The following is a 27303-nucleotide window of genomic DNA, read 5'->3' as shown; positions in this document are numbered from 1 at the left end:
GAAATTTTTAAGTCTAATGGAATTAGTATCACACAAAATGAGTCGAATGGGACAGTGAAAATATACATATTGGCGAGAACTTAGCAATTACACTTGGATTTGGACAGCCAGTATTATTACCACCCAACAAACCAATGACTGTATATGCATTACCCGATTTAGTTCCCTAAGAGTTGTGTATCCATCTTGATCAAATAAGCACGACAAATAATATTCAACAAGAAAGTCCTTCAACTCTACTCAGATGTGTTCCAGTGAAAAATGAAAAATACAATAGTGGTAGAACGGAATCTTTCTCAACATTACAATATAAAAAATTAAAGTGGGGTATTATTTAAGACCTCAAAATTTCTATATTAGATGTAAAACACCAACCTGTACATATAGGATACTTAAGTGTAACACTCCATATCATAAATAATGGTTGATTCCATATTTAAGTTATGATATAGTATCAATGTATATTTAATATGTATGTTACACTCCCGGGAATAACAAATGGTCAGTCTATTCAACTGCTTCGTACTATAGATAACTCGGATGGACAACTCGAAGTAGCTCTATGCGATGTAACGTATTACCCACAGTGGATCAATATAAGTGCTGCGAGATTAAATAATGAGTTGTTTACAATGATAAACGAATATACATTTAGCAAATCCATTAATATACCTGATGGGTATTACAGCGTTTGCTCACTCAATGATGAAATTTTTAAGCCTAATGGAATGAGTCTCACACAAAATGAGTCGAATGGGATGCTGAAATTAGTCACTGGAGATAAAGGTTTAATGATTGCCAACAACTTATCACCTAAACTTGGATTTCCACTCTACTATGAACCTATAAAACCAAACATAACAATACATGGAAATACATAATATTCAACTAGAAAGTCCTTCAACTCTGCTCAGATGTGTTCCAGTTAAAGATGAAAAATACAATAGCGGTAGAACGGAATCTTTCTCACCATTACAATATAAAAAATTGGAGCGTGGTATTATTTCAGACCTCAAAATTTCTGTATTAGATGTAAAACACCAACCAGTACATATAGGATACTTAAGTGTAACACTCCATATTAAAAATAATGGTTGATGCATCAGGCCCTGGAACGCTCAGACAATGTAATACAATTGCGCTTTCCGATCTCGGAGACACAGAAGGATTTGATAAACCCGGTAACAATGGTAAGTTATACGCTTTACACTTACCAATAATGTATACAAGCGGAAAGAAGTTACATTCACAGGTAATCTGGAAGATTTAAGCGATGTCGACGTTAGTAGACTCATTAAAAACACTTCGTACAATATTATTCTCAACGGCGAGAATAAATGGACTATGGTCGAAGCAAACATCGAGTGGCTACTGAATAGCGTCATTACCCCACCTTATGCGATAATGGGTAAGGGACATAATTTAACTAAGATAATAAATAGTGGCATCGTACTCGCGGCTTATATCCCACCAAAACGAAAAAGTGTGTTAGTTACCCCCCTGCCAGAAAACCCAGGTCATATGTTATATAGTCGTCCGGCAATCCAAAACGTTAGTTTAAATTTGGTCACTGAATTTGATGATATTAAAGTTAACTTGAGTGCAATACCTAATATTTCTACGCTTATTATTGAAGTCTTGTTCGGAGATGCACCGGAAAATGCCTTCGAAATATTACCAGGTCTATCGATTAAATGGCTAAAGAAACACCAAAGTTGACGTTGCAGTATTATTCATATCGGAGCATCACCCGTTGCAACCCTCGAGGGGGTCCAAATTATTAAAAGTGACAGCATTTCTCTCACTAAGATATTCTTGCCGTATAATATTCATTTGATAAGGTTGATGTATACTCTCAAAACATTTAAGCAAGATCAATTAAAGACTATTATATGACCGTAATATACACTATGAGTTTATATCCGGCGCTCGATGAAGCATTTGAAAAGATGGATACTGTTGATGGATTTCGATTACATCAAATAAGCGACATAAAACATCGAAAAGAGAAGGATAGGGAGTTGAGACTTGGATTGTATAAAAAGTATCGCAGAGCCGTGAATGCTCTGGACGGAGTTGACACCGCTCTTGTAGCAGCTGGCATGGGACTCGGTGTAGCAGGTGTTGGTTTATTATCAACTATAATCGCCGCGCCTATCCTGCTCGGCATGGAAATAGCCGCCGGAGTCTCGGGACTGGCAGGAATAGCGATAAAATTCATTTCTCGTAGGTTACAAAAGAAAGCATTAAAACACGATAGTATTCGGATACTCGCCGAAGCAAAGTTGAACAGCATTGAGGATCATATTTCGACAGCAATGGTCGATTGTAAGATATCCGAGGATGAGTTTCGTTTAGTGCTGTGGGAACTCACCAAATACAACGCAATGAAGCAGGAGATTCGATCAAAATCTCATAAGACCAGTGGTATTAGCGAAGACGAGAAAAAAAAGTTCATAGAACAGGGGAGGCAACAAGCGCGTCAATTATTCCGTGCCAAAACCAAAGAACTGGTTGGAGATTAAAAATAGATTGCTTACTATCGTTTGATCACATTTAGACAAATGCTTACATACATATATATAATAATGGAGATCAAAAAAGCTATTAAATGGAGAGAATTACCACAAGGTTTTTATTATATTAGGGATGTCAAACCAACCAAATACGGTTATCAATTGTTTCTTATCAATTTACAAGAAGAGTGTAGTTATATAGTCTGGTCTCCTAGTAAAATGAACAAAGAACTTAATAAAAATGTTGAATATCGCTTTTATTGATAAAAATAATGAAGAATATCTTTATTACCATTTAGGCTCATCTAAAGCAATGATTGGCCCCAGGTATTGGTGAGCTAGAGCCAATTAAACTTAATCTCATGACTATCATTGAATCGCATAAGCATTTTGGCATAAAAAAATGCCACCTGTAGTAGCAGTATAGGTATATAAATCCGGCTCCAGTGGAAGTGGTCCAGAACCCCCATTACCTATACTACTGCTTATATATTCATTATGCCTCTTCAGCGCGCTTAACATACGATTAGTCATATTCACCAAACTAATTATCAAACACTTTGAGAATACGTTCATCGTCGCCCTCACCTGGTTCATTATTCTCTCCAAATTAGGCAATGATTGACATCATGTCGTACAGGGCGACGATTGGATTATTTTATAATAAATGTATGCCAACTTACCTCAGGCGTCACGCTTTTACCAAAGAAGTATATATCTATTTGAAAATGCATTCCACGATGTACATACTGCACCTTTGTTTTGTCATGACATATGGCCTGTGCGTAAATATGAAATTAATCTCTTTCCTTCTATTGTTCATTGCTGGTGATATTCATCCAAATCCCGGCCCAAAAGAATATAACACAACCAATGATATAGGCATATTCCACTTGAATATTAGAAGTATCCGGCATAAAATGACTAAAATCTACGATGATATCTGCGATTTCGATGTGTTATGCTTCACTGAATCTCACCTGGACGCCAACATTCAGTCAGCCGACCTGCTCCTTGATCTCTTCCACGAACCTCACAGGAGGGACAGGGATTGTTTCGGAGGTGGTATAATTGTATATTTTTCTAATTCACTTAGTGTCAAGCATAGAACAGACTTGGAAGTAATTAATTCTGAATCTATGTGGTTTCAAGTTTATTCACCCCAGCACAGTTTTCTGCTTTGTGTCACCTATCGCGCACCCAACACCCCTACCGCATATTGGACTGTTCTTGAGCACATGATAGAAACTGCACTTGATGTTTCCCATGATATCGTCCTTGTTGGTGACCTAAATGAAGATCTTTTCAATACGAATATCCACCATTTACGTGACATAATAACACGCAAGAACTTACGCAGTATTATAAATGAAGCAACACGAATTACAACATTCGGCTAAACTTATTGACCCTATTTTAGTAAGTAATGATTGTAATTGTTCCTTATCCGGTGTACTAGATTTTAGTTCCGATGTATCGGATCACAGGGGAGTTTTCGTGTCTATTAATGTATATCTTAATATAAAAAAGTCATATAGAAGAAACGTATGGCTCTACAAACAAGCTAATCTTGCAAAAATGAATATACAAATTAAGAATAAAAATTGGAACGAGTTTTTTAAAGAATGTCTGGACGTTAATGAAATGTGTGACAAATTCCACTCCCAACTAAAAAAATACATGCACGACTATATACCCCTTTAAGTGTGTAACTATTCGCCCAACGGACAAACCATGGTTCGATAATGACCACTGTACTAATGATACTAGCTTGACAGAAGGACAGATAAGTAAGTACACCTTAACGTTAGGAACTAATGTACTAATGATAATAGCTTGAAAGGACAGATAAGTAAGTACACCGTAACGTTAAGAAGTACTGTACTAATGATAATAGCTTGAAAGGAGAACAGATAAGTAAGTACACCTAAACGTTCGAAACTACGGTACTAATGACAATAGGTTGATAAAAGGACAGATAACTCAGTACATCTTAAGTTAGGAACTACTGTACTAATGATAACAGCATGATAGAAGAACAGATAAGTAAGTACACCTTAACGTTAGGAACTACTGTACAAATTATAATAGATTAATAGGACAGATAAGTAAGTACATCTTAACGTTAGGAACTAATGTACTAATGATAATAGCTTGAAAGGACAGATAAGTAAGTACACCGTAACGTTAAGAAGTACTGTACTAATGATAATAGCTTGAAAGGAGAACAGATAAGTAAGTACACCTAAACGTTCGAAACTACGGTACTAATGACAATAGGTTGATAAAAGGACAGATAACTCAGTACATCTTAAGTTAGGAACTACTGTACTAATGATAACAGCATGATAGAAGAACAGATAAGTAAGTACACCTTTATGTTAGGTGAGTGATTGAGTATGGTTTTACGCCGCTTTAGTAAAATTCCAGCAATATCACGGCGGGGGACACCAGAAATGGGCTTCACACATTGTACCCATGTCGGGAATCGAACCCGGGTCTTCGGCGTGACGAGCGAACGCTTTAACCACTAGGCTACTCGATCGACCCCCTTAATGTTAGGAACGACTGTACTAATGATAATAACTTGATAGAAGGACAGATAAGTAAGTACACCTTAACGTTTAGAACTACTGTACTAATGATAATAGCTTAATAGGACATATAAGTAAGTACACCTTAACGTTCGGAACTACTGTACTAATGATAATAGCTTGATAAAAGGACAGATAAGTAAGTACATCTTTATGTCAGGAACTAATGTACAAATCACAATAGCTTGACAGAAGGGCAAATAAGTAAGTGCACCTAAACGTTAGGAACTACTGTACAACTGGCAATAGCTTGATAGAAGGACAGATAAGTAAGTACATCTTTATGTCAGGAACTAATGTACAAATCACAATAGCTTGACAGAAGGGCAAATAAGTAAGTGCACCTAAACGTTAGGAACTACTGTACAACTGGCAATAGCTTGATAGAAGGACAGATAAGTAAGTACATCTTTATGTCAGGAACTAATGTACAAATCACAATAGCTTGACAGAAGGGCAAATAAGTAAGTGCACCTAAACGTTAGGAACTACTGTACAAATGATAATAGATTAATAGGACAGATAACTAAGTACATCTTAACGTTAGGACGACTGTACTAATGATAATAGCTTTATAGAAGAACAGATAAGTAATTACACCTTAATGCTAGGAACTACTGTACTACTGACAGTAGCTTAATAGGACAGATAAGTTAGTGCACCCTGACATTCTGAACAACTGTACTAATGAAAATAGCTTAATAGGACAGATAAGTAAGCACACCTTAACGTTAAGAAGTACTGTACTAATGATAATAGCTTGATAGAAGGACAGATAAGTAAGTGCACCTTAACGTTCGGAACTACTGTACTAATGATAATAGCAATAAGGACAAAAAGTTCTGGCCTGAACATATACAATGTCGTGGCTACATTCCGCGCTTCAGGATCTATGAAAAGCACTGTCAGTACAGTGATAACAACCAACGACGTCAGTAGAAAACATGCATTTGTGCTGAAACCAGTGTCTCACTCGATCATGTCCCTTGTGTCTGCAATTATGACTCTTAGTCTTCTTACATGGAATGTACATGGTCTGTTATATGGTACACGTGGTATAAATCTTGTAATTCCAAACTCAGTGGACATACTGGCTATTCAGGAACACTGGCTTTCGCCGGATTGTGAGTATAGATTTAATGACTTGTCTGGTTTTTCAGTTATTACCTATTCATGCAATTCACAATTACTTTCTGCTAGAGGCTCTGGTGGCACGGCTTTTCTATGTTATGATACATCCATGTGGAGTGCTAAGTCGCTACATACTACATTTCTTTATAGCTGCTACTATTAATGCTAAGGGTTATAATGATGTCTTCGTCATATGTTGCCGTCTTCCCTCAACTAACATTACATTACATTAAGTGTATGTTAACGCATTAGATGAACTCATTGACATTTATGCTACTTTAAGTGCCAAAGGTGACACTGTCATATTAGGTGATTTAAATTCTGATATCCACAGATTAAACATGTCTCCTCGTGATAAGCTACTCCAAAAGGTAATAGATCATAGGCACCTAGTTAGTGTAACTCATAACCTATGCAACACAGGTCCCGGGTATACGTACAGAAGTAAAGACAATGTTAATACATCACTTATTGACTATGCCCTCATCCAATAGAACTTTAGTAACTGCATCACATTTGAAGCCCTATTGGAAAAAAATGATAGGTTAAATCAATCCCACTTTGAAATAAGGGTGGCCAGACGAGAATGGATAGCTGATAATAGACCACGGGGATGAAACACTAGATTATACAAATCCTATGAAAATGCAAAAAGGGAATTTAGACGTTTACACCAAAAATCAAAACGTAAACAGCGCAAAGAAATAAGTACAGAACTAGAAAAGACATGTGAAGCCGATGTAAATACATTCTATAAACATGTTCGTAAGTTGAGACGCAAGAGTCCAGTTATAGATAAATTAGTTTACACTGGACGTAGTGATGTTTCTTCAGCTGATATATGTAAACTGTTGGGTTACTATTATTCAGACTTGGCAAAACCTCACCAGTCTGATGATTTTGACGAAAACTTTAAACTCACCATTGAATCAAAATGTCATTATATTATGGAACAAAATCGTCATAAATCATGATCCACTAGACGATATCCTGTATACAGAAATCCAAGTCCCAGATCACATATACACAACCTTAAAAGAAACAAATTTCCAGGACCTGATGGTATCACAAATGAACACATGATATTTGGAGGAGAGATGCTTGTAGTAACCCTCAAACACATATTTAATCAAATACTTGCATCCCAGTATTATCCATGTGCCTTCAGAAAAGGTATGATAATAACCTATTTATAAATGCAAAAACGACAAACATGATCCACGTAACTACAGGTGCATAACTCTTACATCGTGTCTATCTAAACTCCTAGAGAAAATAATTTTAAGTAGAACAGAAAAATATACACCCAGTAATCTCCAATCATTCCCCGATGCTTTACAATTTGGTTTCAGAAAGGAACATGGAGCAATCATGTATGTATTCACCGTTTTAGAATGTGTTAATTTTTACCTAGAAAGAGAATCACAAGTGTTTGCTGCATTTTTAGATAATGAAAAAACTTTCGATCGTATTTGGCACGACGGTCTATTTGATAAATTACATGACCTTGGTGTGTAGGGTAAATTAGGGAACCTACTTTTCCATAGCTATACAGACAGCTGTGCTTTTATATCCTAAACCGGAAAAGGATCTGATGAGTTTCCCGTTAAACAAGGTGTTGGGCAAGGTCGAGTTATGTCAGCATGGTTCTTTCTCGTTTTCATAAATGACCTTATATGTGAACTAAGGAAAGCAAACGATGGCCTCTCCGTTTATGGCATCTATATACCCTGTTTGTTATTGGCCGATGACACAACGCTCTTGTCTACAACCCCAAGGGGCTTGCAGTCTTCTCTTGACTCAGTTCGTTTATATTCCAACAAATGGAGACTCACCTATAATGCCTCCAAGAGTAAATCACTTGTATTCTGCAAAACACGCCAGCGTCATAATAAAGTAACCTACAAGTTTGGCGATGCAACAATTGACACCTCCGACTCCGTCAAATATGGCGGAATAATCATAAACAGTAATTTATCCTGTACAGAAAGAATCATGACATGTGAAAATGTGTTAATTCACTACGATCACTCGGCCTCAAAGATTCCGACCTCCACCCAGTTGAATGTTTCAATATGTGGAAAAGAATGATTTTATCTACAAGCTTTTATGGATGTGAATTGTTACCAGCCTTATACGGTAAAGAACTTGAAATGATTGAATGTACACAACGTTACTTGGCTGGTCATATACAAGGAGTTTGTAAAATAAATCCAACCGATTTGTCTATTTCTAACTTAGGAATGTGGTAAATGAATGGCTACATTGATAAATGTAGACCACAATTTTTAGGAAGGCTCTGCAATAACGATTGTAACTCGGTAACAAAAGATCTATTTTGTGCTCACATTGCTACCAACGCTATTGTCAATATTAGCCGCCCAGTAAGCATATGCAACATCCTTCTATATACTGCTAAAAAAATACCATTTAGATAACTATATAAAGGAATATACTGATAGCAGTCCATTCCCAACTAAATCGGCTTGGCGAGCTCTTTTATCAGACGTCTATCAGAGAATGTACAGTACATCTGGAGAGAGAGACTAGCACAGAGACCAGATCTTTCACGATACCATAAAACTAATAAACGGTTACAAATGCATGATTTTGATAATGTAATGTATCTCAATCCACATTTAAGACAACCCCTGCAACTTTGTATTAATGTCGGATCAAGAGAAAAATTGTCGAAAGAATGTAACCATTGTAATAACCATTGCTATGACTATGGTTGCCATATTATTTTGCACTGTGAAATGTTTATTCCTGACAGAAATAATTTCTTCTCATGCCTGATTGGTGAACTTGATGTAGATGTATATGTGAAAATAGATATGCTTGACGATGATGATATGCTTTCATTCTTTCTCGGTGCAGATGTCCATGACTTGACTAAAAAACTTGATAACGATACTTGGCAAAGCATCATAATGTCTTTCTGCCACTTCATATGGAATTTAAAGCAACACCTTATGTATACCATGTATATCTACTAGATACCTTACTGCTCTCAAAATGTAAATTGTAAATTATTTCTTCATAGCAGTGTATAAAATGATTTCATTGTATATAGTCAAGTAATTTCATTGATGTATTGTAAATAACGTATTTGCCCATGTGAAATCTTCGGATTCAAATCTGGAGGAAATAAAGATTCATTCATTCATTCATTCATTCAATCATTCATTCATTCATTCATTCATTCATTCATTCATCCAAGTAAGTAAGTAAGTAAGTAAGTAAGTAAGTACACCTTAACGTTAGGAACTATTGTACTTCTGACTGAAGGACATATGAATAAACACAGCTTAACGTTATAACCTTCAGTACCAATCACACTAGCTTGATAGGACAAATAAGTAAGCACACCTCAACGTTAGGGACTACTGTACTAATGACAATAGTTTGATAAACTCACTTTAAATGATAATATTAATTTGGAGCATGGGGTTTTAAAATGTTAAATAGTAAGGTAAATAATGTTAAATAATTTCGAAATCCATGGAAGAATGCAAGTTCAGTATTCAAAAACATGTAACCAAGTGAACAAGAAAGTGCATGCCTATTCCCAGGATAAACATTTTGAAGTTTATGGCAGAGCGTAAAGCGGCTGTGGAATCTCATTCGAATCCTTGACAATGAAACGATACCTCAGCAGAAGGTCGTGAAATGTGAACCCCTTACGTACTTTGACCGCCTAATCTAAATGATTTGTGATGGTTCTCCCTTTTGGGTGTAGATGCCACGGTGCTCAGAAAAGACAGGTTGTATGAAAGCCGGTGTATCCCGCTCGCAGCGGCACAAACCGGACGGTACAATGTGTCCAGCGGTGAGGCTGTCAAGTTTCCGATGACTATTATCAGTGGTTGGTTTGTTTATTGATTTCTTGTTTAACGCCGCACTCAGCAATATTCCAGCTATATGGCGGCGGTCTGTAAATAATTGAGTCTGGACCAGACAATCCAATGATTAATATCATGAGCCTCGATCCAAGCAGTTGTGATCGATGACATGCATCAACCAAGTCAGCGAGCCTGACCACCCGATATTGTTAGTCGCCTCTTACGACAAGCATACTTGCCTTTTACGGCAAGCATGGGTTGCTGAGACCTATTCTGCCCCGGATCGTCAGGGGTCTCGAACATCAGTGACGGGGCAGGCTTCAGTCCGATATTTTCACTTCACCAGAATCGGGCCTGTGCATGTTCTCGTTTGAAGACAGATTTAAGGCAAACACCTCCGGGTTATTTTTTTGACTGCATAAAGAACGGAGATAATAGTGTTGGATATTTGTATGGAAGACACAAAGTACATGACATGAGTTAGTGAGAGAGTTGGGTTTAACACCGCTTTGATCAGTATTCCAAGTATATATGTGTCATCTTGATGCGAGAGGAAAGCGCGGAGTAATGCTGAGTAAGTGAGAGAGTTGGGTTTTACACCGCTTTTCAACAGTATTCCAGGTATAAATGTGTCATCTTGATGCGAGATGAAAGCGCGGAGTGATGCTGAGTGAGTAAGTGAGATAGTTGGGTTTTACACCGCTTTCAACAGTATTCCAGGTATAAATGTGTCATCTTGATGCGAGAGGAAAGCGCGGAGTGATGCTGAGTGAGTGAGTGAGAGAGTTGGGTTTTACACCGCTTTGAACAGTATTCCAGGTATATATATGTGTCTTTTGATGCGAGAGGAAAGCGCGGAATGATGCTGGTGTCAAACGTGTATCCATTTAGTGACATCCGTGAGCATAGGTTTGATGCTGACAAACCTAGAAACATAATCGGGGGGAAAGAGGGTTCGTACTCACGATCATAGGTTATTGGTGTGACCAAGAGGCACAACTAGTGCACAGCGATATTTCAACGCTTTAGACGACTAGGTCCGCTGATGGCATGACTTTTACATATATAGTCATGAAAACGATGTGAATAGATCACTGACAATCAGTGATGACACCAGGTGTTCTCGAAAAGGGTAAACGTGTCCTGCTTCCCAAGTACCCCATGTTTGCAATATGATGCTATTAGACATGTACACCGATGGTAAGGTTATACCTTACACAATCTACTAGTATCAACATTGTCTATTGTTATAGCATATTGCTCGTTACTCGTTACTCTAGAAGAAAGGTTCAAGATTAACAAATAAGATCGATGACTACTTCGCAACTGTATTTGGATAAGGAGCCTACATTATTATCTGTAATATTGTTGAATGAATTAGTGAGTTTAATTCGACGCCGTTTTTTACAGTATATCAGTTATGTCATATCGTATCGCCTTGATTTGAGAGGAAAGCCTGATGCGATTAATTTCTTAGACGTTTACCACTTTGGTGAAACCCACAAACACGGCTATGGTGCTGACAAAACTTAAAACATAATCAGGGCGAACTGGGATTCGAACACACAACCATAGGTTTCTGTCACGCCTAAGGGACGTTACTCTCCATAGGCGCATCGCGGCGCCTTACATGAGTGCGTCATCCGTGGAACCTGTAATCTCGATAGTCGTATGTTCTTTCTATCAATCACTGTTTTGTTTGGTTTAGATCCACTTCCTTTGCCATTTGATGGAATTAATACACCAGAGGTCGTTCACGTAAAGATGTACAATAGCTATTTAAATCGTTGTCACATACACTTATTTGATATTTTAGATGTGACAGAATTTAAACTGTTTAAGAACGTTAAAAACATCATTATTTATTTTGTACAATAATTTAGTTGTTCTCATTAAGAAAGACATAATGCAAAAGAAATATGCCAATGTTTATTTCTTAAACTGCCTTTAACCTATTGCATATAATCCTGCACTGTTAGATTCGACACTGACTGATCACAGCGTAAGCGGAATCATGCCTCCGCTCGTCAGGTCGTCCTTGCCCTTCAGTGAAAGGAGTCCCCGCATCTGAGTGGCCGTTGAGTCAGTGTTGCTGCCGTCAGCTTTTGCGTGCCAGGTCCATCCACCAGCGTAACCACTTGTGTACAGGTGTTTGAACTGGTCAACGATGTCCATCCCTGCCCCTGATACCTGGTTGAACTCGGCTACCACCAACGGCTTCTTAAGCCCGTAGTCGGCGAAGACGTGCTGAAAGAAGCGTACTATTCTAATTTGACCTTCTGTCAATCTCGGGTACATATCTGTGTACACCATTGCTGATCTAAATTGCATTTATCAGTGTCATGATCAACACAGTCATCTTAACGCTACGACTATCGTAAGTCTTTGTTAAATTATGGGACTTGCTGCAATGGTATTAGTGTTAACCTAACTTTGTGTAACAGCCCACTGTGTCATGATGTAACAAAAAACTGCCCCGCCGAATATCAATATTAATAATATGCATAAATATATGTCCATGTCCATTTCAGGACATATGCACTAGGTTTAAAATATCTTACTATCGTATAAAGGGTCGGTTGGTTGAGCCCGGTCTGGACCATGCTTTTGTTGTATCGCTACACGTCATTTCAATTAGTGGAAAGAAATCCCAATGTGACACAGGTTCACGACTTTGGTGACACCTAGCAGAACGTCTGACAAATCAAGGATAGTTATCAGGACTAAGACGGGATTCGAACCCATAATCAGTGGATCCCGTAACGACTAAAGTATGCAATAATCTACAAAGCGACCTCAGACCACTGTTCAACCTTTGCCGACCGCGTCACCCGTGCTTTTGTCAATGACTTGGCCCCATAAGTGTGATTCGGAAATACTAACATCACATCTGTTCACCAATGTTCTAGGTGTAAATTCGAGCAACATATAATTACCTTAGTGATGCCCTGTGTTTCCGGGTACAGGCATGTACATCTGGACTGTGAACGTTTGATAAATAAAGGATGAAATGACAGTTTCAGTGTCAACAGGACTGACCTTGAAGGGGGAGAACTCGCTATATTTCCCTTGCCAGGAGTACGTATGACTCGAATAGAATGTCAGCGTGCCCTGAAACCACAACAGAGTTGTAAATATGCAACTAAGAGTTCAGTGTTGTACTAAATGCTATTGTTTTTTTCATAAGCCTACTCTCAATATAACTTCCGGGTTATCCCATGCGGTTCTTTAGACACTGCAAAAAAGGCGTTTCTGTGTTATCGTACCCTGACGACGTTGATCGTTTCGCATCCTATCGACCATAGATTTGCCCTTGATGATATTTGTTTATTTACACGCCGCCGGGATATAATGGCTGGTTTTGTGTAACAAATTTAAGTAAAACACGTCACCTCGCGTCACCTTGAACTGGTGAAAGACGTCAGGGCCCCGTCCTATGAAGCGATCTGAGCGCTAAGGCGATATTAACTTTCATCCTTTTATTAAATGATGGAGGACGACTGACCGTACATTATAGGGAGACGTGTATAAGGGTACAGTTGAGAACAAAAGGTTGGGTGAAGCTGAGTCATCCTGTTTTCACAACTGTTCCTTTTTATCCCGATACAGTACTGTCACGAGTCGTCTGTCTGCTACAGTCAAATACTCAAGTTCTCGAAACGCACACTCGTGTATGGATTTAATTGTGTGCGTATTCGTCACTTTATCCTCCCCACTGAACGCCCAGGAACCGACGGACCAGGCATCGAAGGACACGCGGCTCGAGCGGCGTTGTTGTACTGAGTGTACTTATAGGAGTACTTTATTTGTACCCCGCTTCCGGTCTGGTTGCCATGGTTTTCTTTGTTTAACGCGTAGGAGTATTGACCGATACACCTGTCGTTGTCACAGAAAAGTGTGAACGACATCGTCCCCAACAATGTGCTGGAAAACCAGCAAATCCAACACATATATCACGTGCATATATCACGTCAATATATAGTCGCGTACTGTAGTATTAATATCAGTCTGACACGAGTCTGACAGGATGTGACCGTCTGGGCGTCTTGACCGAAAGTGAGGTATAACTTAGCGTTTATACGTATTCCGGAAATTACCATCTTTTTGCTCCCAGCCTTCACAAGGCACTCGTCTTTGTACAGATTGAAGCCTGCCCATTTGTCAACATTGTCCCTCGCTTCCCAAGACCCAGCCGTGACGAGCGCCTGGGGATCAACCTGTCTGATAGCATCTACCTGCCAGTTTATGAATCTGCAAAACAAGAAGGTGAACTGTTTGGACTTGATGAGGAATTAACTTCAAATTTTACACTCTTTTTCACACGCGAAGTGAGCACACCTTTTTCACTTTCATAAATCCATAAACGCAAAAAACATATTGAAGTCAATTCTTATAAATAAATACCTCAGTAATAATAACTTCATATACTGCTTAATTAATCATGACCACAAAAACACTTTTAGTATAGTGCGATAAATCAGAGATATGCTCAGACACGTCCATTATATATACAGTCAACCAGGAAACAAGTCAGTGGGACTAGTGGGCGTGGACTTGTTTCTCGGTTTACGGCATCAGAAACGGAAATCAAATTTATTAAATAAGCCAATCAAATGCTACGGAATCACAGTTTATCTATACTCATATATCTTGCACAATCGACATGCGCATGATGTTAGTGTCATGCACATTATTGTTTGTTGTTTAACACCGCAGTCAGCAATGTTCTAGCTACATGAGGACGGCCTGTACAAGACTGAGCCTGGATCAGACAAACCATGAGCAACGCCTGACGAAAGAAAGTAGACAATCCAATGGGGGATATTATGTGCAACGTTTATCAACACCGTCGCGATCGGGTTGCAATGACATGCATTAACCAAGTCACCGATCCTGAGCGATCGAACCATTCAGCCGCCTCTTACGACCAGCATAGATAACTGGTGGCTAATTCTATCACTAATTGGCAGTCCTAGCAAGGCTGATTCAGTTTATTCAAAATCTATTTTGCCGTATATCAATAGAGGAGTTAGTGGATACCCTATCACCACTATGTCATTTTATCAGTTTCACACTGATTGCAACGTCTGGACCCGTGAAGATCCGGGTTAGAATTGGTCTTCAGCAACCCAAGCTCGTAGTAAGAGGCGATCAACGGGATAGAGCGAGTTAGAGCAATACTCATGATGTCAACCACTGGATTGACTGGTCCAGACTCAATTATGTACACACATCCGTCATATAGCTGGAATATTGCGGCGTTAAACAACAAACAAACCGAGACTGGAAGAGAGCACCTGGCCGTGTAAATAAGTTAACCTCTTTAAACAAAGTGGAAATCCGCGGTGGTTACAGTGTGTGGAACAGTCTTCTGTCTTGATAATAAAAGCGACAAAAAACATCCCATGATCGTAAGAAATCTCCACTAAAAGCAGAGTCCATTGTTGGAGTCCGACGACATCATCAACATGTGTTTATTAATAACTATCAAATAGTGATGCCAGGTGTTCTCAAAAAGATGAGCGTGTCCAGGCCCACCTTTGGCAACCGTCACAGACCCATGCACTGGCAAGTCAGTCGTCCACAAACTATTGACTCGATTCACAAAGCGATCGTTGTGCTATTGAAATTACGATATTTCCGAGACTGATTTGTGAAATTAGGTCCTGGGTCATTTTTCACTACGCGGTCATTGCCCTAACACGACTACAACGTGAAAACGTTAACAGTATTTCACAGTAGTCGTAGCTTTGTTCCTATCACCTTGTGCAAGTGTGTTCTAGTACACGTACTTCAGAAACTCCTCTGCCGTATACTTGTTGCCCGCCCAACCTGCCCCAGAGTTAAGCAGGAATTTTGTATCAAAACATGGTTCTGCGTTGGCCAGGTTGGGCTTGATTTCTCCCTCCATCTCGTTGATGATGTCCCAGCCCCCCATAGCGGGTTCGTCTTTCACTGCCTTCACCCACGGGATCAAGGCATTATCTATGTACGACTGCAACTTTGCCTCGTCCTGAAAGTGAGGCATATTGTAGACCAGGGATCAACCATTGAATAGTGGTGGTGGTGTGGGGTGCCATTCGTCGAATATCAGGCCACCAACATTTTCCAATAACATGTATCCAATTTATATACCGGATTGATTTAGTAGTCATGTTCAATGAACTACATACTATTTGTGCGGTTTTTTTTTTGAAGAGTGTAAGAGTGTACATATTTTAATATGACATGCGAATTTTCTCTTTCAGACATGTTGCACCTTATTGCAAAAATACCTGTCTTTGAGCGGTTTTGCTGAAAGGTGAATTTATTTATTATATCATAAATGTCTGACACTTTTATCCATTCCATTCACTATTTGTTCATAACAAGATCTTTTAGATTGAGTGAAAGACGAAATAATGTGCATGTGTATCTGGGCCCAAGATAAAGAAATACTTTGATTAGCCCGTCCAGCTTGAAGTGGTCGTTCTGTGCTAGGGCCCCGTTCCACAGGCAGAAGAAGATGAGGATGTTGTACTCCAGGGCCTTCCGCAGGTACTTCTTGATGTCGTTGATAAAGGTGCCCTTTTGATCCAGGCTCACGACCATGCCAGATGCGTCAAAATGGGGAGTGACAGCTCCCTCGATATGTACCCACACACCTAGAGGAAGATATATGTATGTACATGCGATATAAAAAGAGGTGTTTATGAGTTGTTTGCATGCTGGAGTTGATCACGGTTGCTTGATGGCTGCGGCCTTTTGATGTGGCCTGCTTCTTGGAGATGTTTGATTTTGAAGTCTTTAAGGTTGGTTGTAAGTACTTTCATTTTGTTCCCCTGGACTGAGGTTGTCTTATCCGTATTAAGTACTCCAACTTCAAAATGCCTCTCAAAGACGTCATATGTTTGTACACGTGACAGGAAAAGAGGTGTTCACATATTAGGTGATTGCTGCAACAATCCTAGGAAGAATGCTGATCTGTTGACGGATAACTCACTCACAATATAAATTTGCAATGAAATATAGTTAAACGTTAGTTCACTGGTCTCGACTATTGACAAACACTAACTGCTTCACGTCATCAAATAAGTGTCTGCCTCGAAGCACTAACCGCACCTGTAAAAGGGGTCTGTCTTGCAGTAAAACCTGCAACAGTTAATCATATAGATTTCTCCCCACAAGGACAACCTGCAACACTTCATCATATAGTTGTCTGCCTCGCAGTACTACCCGCACCTGTTAAAGATATAGGTGTCTGCCTCGCAGTACAACCTTCACCTGTTAATCATACAGGTGTCTGTCTCGCAGTACCAGCTGATACATTTAAGCATATAGGGGTCTGCCTCGCAGTACAACCTGCAACTGTTAATCATATAGCTGTTTGCCCCGCAACACTAACTACAGCACTTCATCATTTAGTCTGCCTCGCTGTACTACCCGCAACTGTTAATCATACAGGTGTCTGCTCGCAGTACAACCTTCACCTGTTAATCATATAGGTGTCTGTCTCGCAGTACCAGCTGCAGCAGTTAAGCATATAAGGGTCTGCCTCGCAGTACAACCTGCAACTGTTAATCATATAGCTGTTTGCCTCACAGTATTAACTGCATTACTTCATCATGTAGGTGTCTGCCTCGCGCTACTACCTGGAACAGTTAACCATTAAGTTGTCTGCTTCGCAGTACTCTATGCATTTGTTAATCATACAGGTGTCTGCCTCGCAGTACTACATGTATCTGATCATCATATAGGTGTCCCCCTCGCACTACTACATACAACTGTTAACCATATAGATGCAACAGTAGCACAACCTGCAACAGTAAGTCATAAAAGTGTCCCCCTCGCACTACTACATACAACTGTTAATCATATAGATGTCTGCCTCGCAGCACAACCTGTATCTGTTCATCATATATGTGTTTGCCTCGCAGTACCACCCGCAAGTGCTAATCATATAGCAGTTTGTCTCACAGCACTAACTGCATCACTTCATCATACTACCCGCAACTGTTAATCATATAGGTGTCTGCCTCGCAGCACAACCTGCAACAGTAAGTCATATAGGTGTCTGCCTCACAGTACTACCTGCAAAGCTAACCATAAAGGGGTCTGCTTCGCAGTACTACCTGCAACTGTTAATCATATATGGGTCTGTTTCGCAGCAATACATGTATCTGATCATCATATAGGTGTCTCCCTCGCACTACTACATGCAACTGTTAATCATATAGGTGTCTGCCTCGCGGCACAACCTTCAACAGTAAGTCATATAGGTGTCTGCCTCGCAGTACTACCTGCAACTGTTAATCATATAGGTGTCTGCCTCCCAGTATAATCTGTATATGTTCATCATATAGGTGTCCGTCTCGAAGTTCAACCTGCAGTAATTCCTCATATTGGTGTCTGCCTTGCATTAATACCTGCAAATGTTAGCCATATATGTGTCTCTCTCGCAGTACCAGCTGCAACAGTTAATTATATAGGGGTCTGCCTCGCAGTACCATCCACAAGTGCTAATCATATAGGTGTTTCCCTCACAGCACTAACTGCATCACTTCATCCTGTAGGTGCCTGCCTCGAAGTACTACCCGCAACTGTTAATCATATAGGTGTCTGCCTCGCAGTACAACCTTCAACAGTTTATCATATAGGTATCTGCCTCGCAGTACAGACACCAACAGTTAATCATATAGGTATCTGCCTCGCAGTACAACCTCCAACAGTTAAACATATATTTGTCTACCTCGCACAAAAACCAGCAACTGTTAATCATGTTGGTGACTGCCTTGCAGGACTAACTGTATTTGTTAATCATATAGGTGTCTAACTCACAGTACTACCTGCAACAGTTAACCATATAAGTGTCTGCCTCGCAGTACAAGCTTGCGACCGTTCATCATATAGGTGTCTTCCTCAAAGTACTACCTGCAACTGTTTATCATGTAGGTGTCTGCCTCACAGTACTACCTACAACGGTAAATCATAGAGGTGTATGCCTTGTAGCACTACTTGCAACAATAATCATATAGGTATCTGCCTCGCATTACAACCTCCAAAAGTTAATCACATAGTTTTCTGCCTCGCAGTACACCTGCAAGTGTTAATCATAGAGGTGTCTGCCTCACAGTACAACCTGCAACTGTTCATCGTATAAGTGTCTGCCTCACAGTTCTACCTGCAAGCGTAAATCATAGAGGTGTCTGCCTCACAGTACAACCTGCAACTGTTCATCGTATAAGTGGCTGTCTCGCAGTACTACCTGCAAGGGTAAATCATAGAGGTGTCTGCATTGCAGCACAACCTGCTAATGTTAACCACATTGATGTCTGCCTCGCAGCACTAACTGTATTTGTTTATCACAGAGGTGTCTAACTCACAGTACTACCTGCAACAGTTAATCACATAAGTGTCTGCCTCGCAGTACAAGCAGCGACCGTTCATCATATAGGTGTCTTCCTCAAAGTCCTACCTGTAACAGTTAATCATATAGGTGTCATCCCCACAGTACAACCTACAGCCGTTCATCATGGGTCTGCCTCGCACTACAACTCGTAACAATTAATCATATCGGTGTCTGCCTCGCAGCACTACCTGCAACTGTTGATCATATACCTGTCTGCCTCAAAGTACAACCTGCAACTGTTTATCACGTAGTTGTCTGCCTCACAGTACTACCTACAACGGTAAATCATATAGGTGTCTGCCTTGTAGCACTACCTGCAACAGGTAATCATATAGGTGTCTGCCTCGAAGTGCAACCTGCAACTTCTAATCATAAAGGTGTCTGCCTTGCAGCACTACTTGCAACTGTTGATCATATAGCTGTTTGCCTCACAGTAAAACCTGCAACCGTTCATCCTATAGGTGTCAGCCTCGCAGTACAACCTACAACCGTTCATCATATAAGTGTCTGCCTCAAAGTACTAACTGCAACAGTTATTCATAGAGGTGTCTGCCTCACAGTACAACCTTCAACCGTTCATGATAGAGGTGTCTGCCTCGCAGCACAACCTGCAGCAGGTAATCACATAGACGTCTGCCCCATAGTACAACCTGCAACCGTTTATCATATAGGTATCTGCCTCGCAGTACAGACACCAACAGTTAATCATATAGGTATCTGCCTCCCAGTACAACCTCCAACAGTTAATCATATATTTGTCTACCTCGCACAAAAACCAGCAACTGTTTATCATGTAGGTGTCTGCCTTGCAAGACTAACTGTATTTGTTAATCATATAGGTGTCCAACTCACTACCTACAACAGTTAATCATAGAAGTGTCTGCCTCGCAGTACAAGCTGCGACCGTTCATCATATAGGTGTCTGCCTCAAAGTACTACCTGCAACAGTTAATCATATAGGTGTCTGCCTCAAAGTACTACCTGCAACAGTTAATCATATAGGTGTCTGCCTCAAAGTACTACCTGCAACAGTTAATCATATAGGTGTCTTCCCCGAAGTATTACCTGCAACAGTTAATCATATAGGTGTCTTCCCCGAAGTACTACCTGAAACAGTTAGTAATATAGGTGTCTGCCTCAAAGTACTACCTGCAACAGTTAATCATATAGGTGTCTTCCCCGAAGTACTACCTGAAACAGTTAGTAACATAGGTGTCTGCCTCAAAGTACTACCTGGAACCGTTCATCATATAGGTATCTGCCTCCCAGTACAACCTCCAACAGTTAATCATATATTTGTCTACCTCGCACAAAAACCAGCAACTGTTTATCATGTAGGTGTCTGCCTTGCAAGACTAACTTTATTTGTTAAGCATATAGGTGTCCAACTCACTACCTACAACAGTTAACCATATAAGTGTCTGCCTCGCAGTACAAGCTGCGACCGTTCATCATATAGGTGTCTGCCTCAAAGTACTACCTGCAACAGTTAATCATATAGGTGTCTGCCTCAAAGTACTACCTGCAACAGTTAATCATATAGGTGTCTGCTTCAAAGTACTACCTGCAACAGTTAATCATATAGGTGTCTTCCCCGAAGTACTACCTGCAACAGTTAATCATATAGGTGTCTTCCCCGAAGTACTACCTGAAACAGTTAGTAATATAGGTGTCTGCCTCAAAGTACTACCTGCAACAGTTAATCATATAGGTGTCTTCCCCGAAGTACTACCTGCAACAGTTAGTAATATAGGTGTCGGCCTGGAAGCCCGTTCCCTTGAGGGATAGATAGATCTTCCCTATTGCTTTGCCATCAATTTAGACGTTATCCAACTAAATAGTTATCAATGCATTACGTGATCGCGAGACAGAAAACATCAGTTGATGAGAAGAAGATTAAACCACAACCATTAATAATTATCTCTTTTGTAAATCAGTTGTTATTTTAAATGTAATACCAAAAAATATCTTATTCCGGGAAGTTTGTGGACTCATACCAAATTTGATAAACCTGGATGTTAGCAAGAAGAATTTTTGTCATACTTTCTAACGTAACAACCATTTAGCAGATTGCGTGATCGGCTGGTGACAGGGCCTCAGTGCTGTCATAGAATTGTGTCCTTTGTGATCACAGACACATTTGTTGTTGTTTTTGAAAATGTTCAGTCAATTCCGACACTGTCGGTTTCCTATAAAATGTTCCCGTCAATAAATCTTTCGAAATAAATTGTGTATGCGACTTTGTTCCAAATTATGCGGAACCATAATACGTACTCATCCCAATATTGTCACATCTAACCAATTCCAGCTGCTCAAAACTAAAATATAACCAAAAATGTTAAATATTCCCTAAGTGTACACTCTGGGATACATACGTATAGAATTGCCGCCGTTTTGAGAAACCAACTTCAGGTACTTTTCAAATTCTAAGTGTCTGTATTCGTAGTTATTGTCTCCGAAATCGTAGCCGTAGGCTATCCAGGCCTGGTTAACTCCGGATAGAAAAACCTTCTTGCCGTTCTGTTCAAAGTGAGTCCCCTTCACAGTCAACCGTGTTCCCTCTGGAATACATTGTGAAGAATAAATCTACACTATAGGATCATGTTAAACGCGTGTAGTTATCTTTGCTAAAATAAGTAATGTAAATTGTGACAATGCCATCTTGATATCACCTCAAAAATAACCATGACTCACTTAATCTGAAATATTACAGGGAACACGTTTGGCCCAGTCGTCTGTGATTCCAGAGCGTGCCAAAAGACTATAATCGGGTTCGAATCTCAGATTAGCCTTGATTTTCTTTCAAGGTTTGTCAGCATCATCTTCATTCTCGACCTTCATCACTTCGGCCTTTCCTCTCACATCAAACTGACATGCTTTGATATAACTGAATTGTGTTCAAAGAAGCGTCAAACCAAACTCACTCATTCCTTTAAAAATTAATATAAATTACATGTAACATATCCACCTGGGACAAATACTATTGGGAATGTCTACATTAATCAAAAAGACATTACTCAACAGAAACTATTAATTAAAATTCCGGCTTAAGAGGTTTCACTATTTGGGTATATCACGTACTTCGAGCGGGAGCTGTCCCTAAATCAGTTACTGCCATGGTGACGGGTTGTGACGTCACAGCTGGTTGTGACATGACTGGTTGGTTGGTATGTCCTGTGTTCGGGCGTCCTGTGTTGGGGTTCTGGGATCCACCAGTCGAACAGATTGCCACTGCGTGGGTCTCGGGAGCATCACATTTCTCTGATATCCACTCGCCAACGTCGGTGTATTGACGGAGGAGGGCGCCACACACCGTTCCGGTCTCAGTGGTGGGGCTGCCTGAAATTAAGAGAAAAGTTTTTTTAGTCTCTCTAACAGTGAAGAAAGTCTCCAGGGCACACGAGTGTCACGGTCGTGTCTACAGAGCTGTGTCTTTTGGTGTGCCAGAATTATTATTATTATGATTCTTGGTATCTCATGTTTCTTAACGCCATGACCGTACGCGTGAATTTGACCAAAGTGGTAAACACCCTTCATGACTTCAGGCTTTCCTTTATTTAGGTAACACGCTGTAATTTAAATGCAATACTGTTAAAAAGATGTTAAAATCGACTCATATTTTCCAGAATTACATCAGGTTATGGAACAGGAACAATCAATGTTAACAGACACGACGGACCCGATGTGCTCCATGCAACGAGTTATTCGTGTTTATCGTATAACTGTATGAAGGGTAAATTGGTTACCGCCATGCCAGAATGTGTAGTCCACCATGGTGCCATCGGTCCACTGCCAGGTTTGTCCGTCATGCTTCAGACCAATCCAACAGTTGTGCGGAGAACCTGGCATATATATGGCGAAGTATGGATTTGTTTGTTGGTTTGGTTTTAACGCTGCACTCAGCAATATATGAAGAAGGTCTGCAAATGAACATTCACTGAATCACTCATTTATATATCTACGATCATGTGTGACTTACCGGAACCTCTGCATGTGTCTTTCAACCTGTCGTTGTGGTTTCGGTCATGTATAGACGCTAGATGGCCACCTTTGGCAACACATTCCTTCTCGGCGTCCGAGAAGCTCACCGGCTTTTCAATCATTTCAAGATGCTCTGAAATGCAATTTGATAATGCGATAGGAGTGCAGCATGATAGACAAACATTAAAGAGCAAGCAGTTCCGGGCTGGAGTCAATGAGGCTAATCGCTACTCTTATAATGGTGTGTGTGGTAATGAAAACAACCACATTTGGACTACACTAGTGAGATAGTATTTAAGCCGGATATGTCTAAGCCAGATGTCAAACTGGAAACAGGTTTTTTTCAATACCGATTCTTCATTTATTAGCTTTGTCCCATTTCACAAAACGTCCTTGGCACTAATACGATCTTAACTTCCATACTACATGGAACGAGGTCAAACAATAACCAACAAAAACATATGTTTACTGTGCATAGGGTAATAGAATGGGAAAACGTTCCGTTAGCCCTGGCTCCAATACCAACATAACAGTTCAAACAACCTTGAAACGATTCAAATCTTCACAGCTTTTGCTTATTATATTTCAAATTATGTCTGTTGTCCTTGCAGACAAGCGCTGTGCTTTAAGGAGGAGGTAGGATAAACACCCTTTTTTCATCCACTGGAAATGTTCGAATTTAAAGTTGTATGCATGTATGAAAATATGAGGCATGTACAAATGGCTGACAGCAAGATTTTTCTCTTAGAAATTCGTACAAACGTTTTGGACTTTAGCCATGATCAAATACACAAGTATGACTGAAGTAAGTGAACAGACAATCTATCTATGAGAAAGTCCGTTATGAATTGATTTGACATATGTTTGCACTGTGTTTAAATCAATTTCCAAATAGACGTTGGTCAAAAACTTGCTCCTAATTAGCTAATTAGTTTAGAAAGAAATGTTTCCTGAAAACCTCTAATCAGCCATTTAGCCACCTTGACACCCATTTAGCCTTAGCTATTCTCTTATAATTATCATAGGTCCCAAAGTCTCATTTTCATTCATGTATGGACACACCATATCATTTACATTATGATGTGTAAAAGTATTCTTCAATCATTTAATAATGTATATCCCTTGTGCCCAAAAGGGACCCTTATCCTCCTTTCACCTTTATGCAGGAATGCTGGGCAGATGATTAGGTTTCAAGAAAAGCGATTGATAAACATTACATTTATTCCCTGAAACCATAGCGTGAAATCAAACCTACCTGCTGCCACATGATACAGCAAAGCAATGCACAGTGTGATGATTGACACCATCTGAAAAAAACAATGCGAAATTTTGAACAAACATTCCACAGCCAAATAAATGCATTATGTTTCTTCCTTCTAAGTACAAATGTAGCTATAAGATATAGCAGGACATGCTCACCCTTTTCGCGAAAACCGACAGTCATCACTCTTTTTCAGTGATCCAGTCATATTATTTTTCGGCAGATAATCGTGATTGATTGTTCTCTGAGGTGGAAGTTATATTTACCAATCTACCCGTTTGGTCATTTGGCCAGTATAATATAAAAAACGTAAGCCAATGTGCGACACATTTAGGAAATGGTTGAAAACTAGCCTCACCATTGCTTCCACGTAGAACGTCAGCGTTGATTGTGCCCAGTCTGTTATCTTCCACACATTGAGTCCGTCCATTCAACACCTTCCTGCACTGGGCAGAAATAGAATGTCTTTTTATCAGGTTACCCTTAATTCCTTGCTTGATAACGGTATAAGGCATTTACAGCAAATACAGAAGTTGTTGTCCATAAATTGTGTCTACTTTGAAATCAAATTTAACAACCAATTTCTCAAAAAAAACTATGCCGGTCCTGTTTGATGCCTAGTTCTACATTTAACAACATACTGACTATGAGATGGTGTTTCAGTCTGCCAAAGGTGCAGTCATTTGCTGTGCTGAGATGCATCCTTCAATAGTACCAGGATACTATTAGTAAAATGGCGGGATGATTGCTGTAAAATAACACCCACTCAATTACTATACTCTTTCCGTGGGTGTATTTACAAAAGCATTGTGCCCTATGACCGTTGCATGGAATTAGCGCTTTTCAAATGTACATATTAATATCATTTTTTTATTATAATCTTCCTGTTGAATTATGAAACATTCATCCCGAATTAACAAACGCCCCGAGCCTTCAGCGATAATTGGAACATTGATACAATAAGAAGCAGTAATATTCTTCATTCTGAATTCCAAGCAGGTTTTTTTTATTGAGTTTGCTGTACAAACACCATATCATACAATATGGTCAATTATATAAGACCCACAAAAACCATTTCCATAATCATAAGAAACCGTAAGAGTCCATTATACGATTCCGACTATATCAGTAACATGTGTTATGAATCACTATCAAACAGTGGTAATACCAGGTGTTCGCTAAAAGGTGAGCGCATCCTGCTCCAAACATCTACGAGTTGAACGTGAGTTATGAGCGTAAGCATTATCTTGCTGGAAAGTGAAATCTTTACCTGGGAAAACTAAACGAGACCTATGCTGTTTGATATCGTTGATGATAACTTGCTGATATTTATTTCTATTCAGGGTACCCGGCACTTTCTTCAGAATTCCTGAACATCATCCCCCAAACGTGAATCTGGAGTGGGTGTTTTACAGTAGTCTGTGGACAGTAATGGCAGCATCTTTCATGGGAGAAACGCCTTACTTTCATTCTGACCCCAATCTGTTATCTTCCACACATCGAATCCGTTCATTCAGCACCTGCTTGCACTGGGCAGAAATAGAATGTCCTACGGTTACTGAAACATCTGAAGATCGATTCGTCTGAGAACAGAACCTTGTTCCAATCCTGCACCAGAAAATGTCTGTGTTGCCTTGACCAGAAAAATCGCTTCCTTCGTTGTGCTTTGTTAAGAAGAGGATTCGCTTCCTGCTTGGAACATAACATCGGATGCCAAAGGGTGTAGTCTCCGAGAGATGGCCATGTGACTAATACGCTTGCCGATTGTGCTGCGTAATCGACTTCTCAGAATGTTGAGGGTATTTACTCCAAAGACGAGAACAAATATCTACGGTTAATGTTTAGAACTGTGTAATCAGTAAACCAAGCAAATGTAAAGTTAATGATTTACTGAAACAACATTACTTACCTTCCGTTTGTGACCTCTGTTCCTTGTCGATATGGGTGTAACTGGCATGGTTCCATTTCACGGTTGCACTATCGATTGTTTTGCGACCAAATCATATATGTTTTATTGTGGTTGGGCACATTAACAAACATACATACTCATATCGAGACAAACGTAGTATTGTATGTAGACAGAACTTCGCCTTCGTTAAACATCTACATTCGAAGAACAAGTTGCTAAAAGGAAACGAATGTAACGCGATCACGGCCGTCAATCTCCCGTTGACAGCACTCCTCTCAATGCTTATATACGGAAGTTTAGAAAGAAAAAGAGGTGAGGTGAGGTGAAATTGGGTTGAACGTCGAGTCCATGATGATTGCACTTATATAGCGACGTGCATGCACGTGTGTGTGTGTGTGTGTGTGTGTGTGTGTGTGTGTGTGTGTGTGTGCGTGCGTGTGTGTGTGTCTGCTTGTACTAGTCTGGACTGATGGCGATTTATAGTGCTAGCCCACTGAGATACCATGCCGCAGTTTAACATGAAAACCCCACTCAGACACAGTGTACTGACTCCGAGCCGACCAGTCCTTGTTTAAAGGGGAAGTGTACGCGCAAAAATCACTTTCTTTCTTTTTCTAAACAAAACGCAATTTTAGAATTAGTTAGTATCTGTGTTTGAAAATATACGCTCATTTTTTT

General features: G+C 39.8%; 1 protein-coding gene across 1 annotated transcript; it reads right to left on the bottom strand.

Annotated features, from left to right (window-relative positions):
* Positions 1–12001: 12001 nt before the first annotated feature.
* Positions 12002–25162, bottom strand: LOC124149726 (mannan endo-1,4-beta-mannosidase-like). The gene is made up of 11 exons (XM_046521476.2): positions 25075–25162; positions 24711–24762; positions 23454–23588; positions 23221–23316; positions 22556–22813; positions 21850–22035; positions 16525–16730; positions 15879–16099; positions 14184–14337; positions 13126–13197; positions 12002–12333 (listed from the first exon to the last, which is right to left on the bottom strand). The coding sequence occupies exons 1-11, from the start codon at positions 25144–25146 to the stop codon at positions 12082–12084; spliced, it is 1704 nt and encodes a 567-aa protein (XP_046377432.1). The 5' UTR covers positions 25147–25162; the 3' UTR covers positions 12002–12081.
* Positions 25163–27303: the final 2141 nt, after the last annotated feature.

The sequence above is a fragment of the Haliotis rufescens genome, unplaced genomic scaffold (assembly GCF_023055435.1).
Source record: "Haliotis rufescens isolate VD_foot unplaced genomic scaffold, xgHalRufe1.0.p SCAF_3, whole genome shotgun sequence".
Classification (NCBI taxonomy): Eukaryota; Metazoa; Mollusca; class Gastropoda; order Lepetellida; family Haliotidae; genus Haliotis; species Haliotis rufescens.
This window is presented reverse-complemented; position numbering and strand designations above follow the sequence as displayed.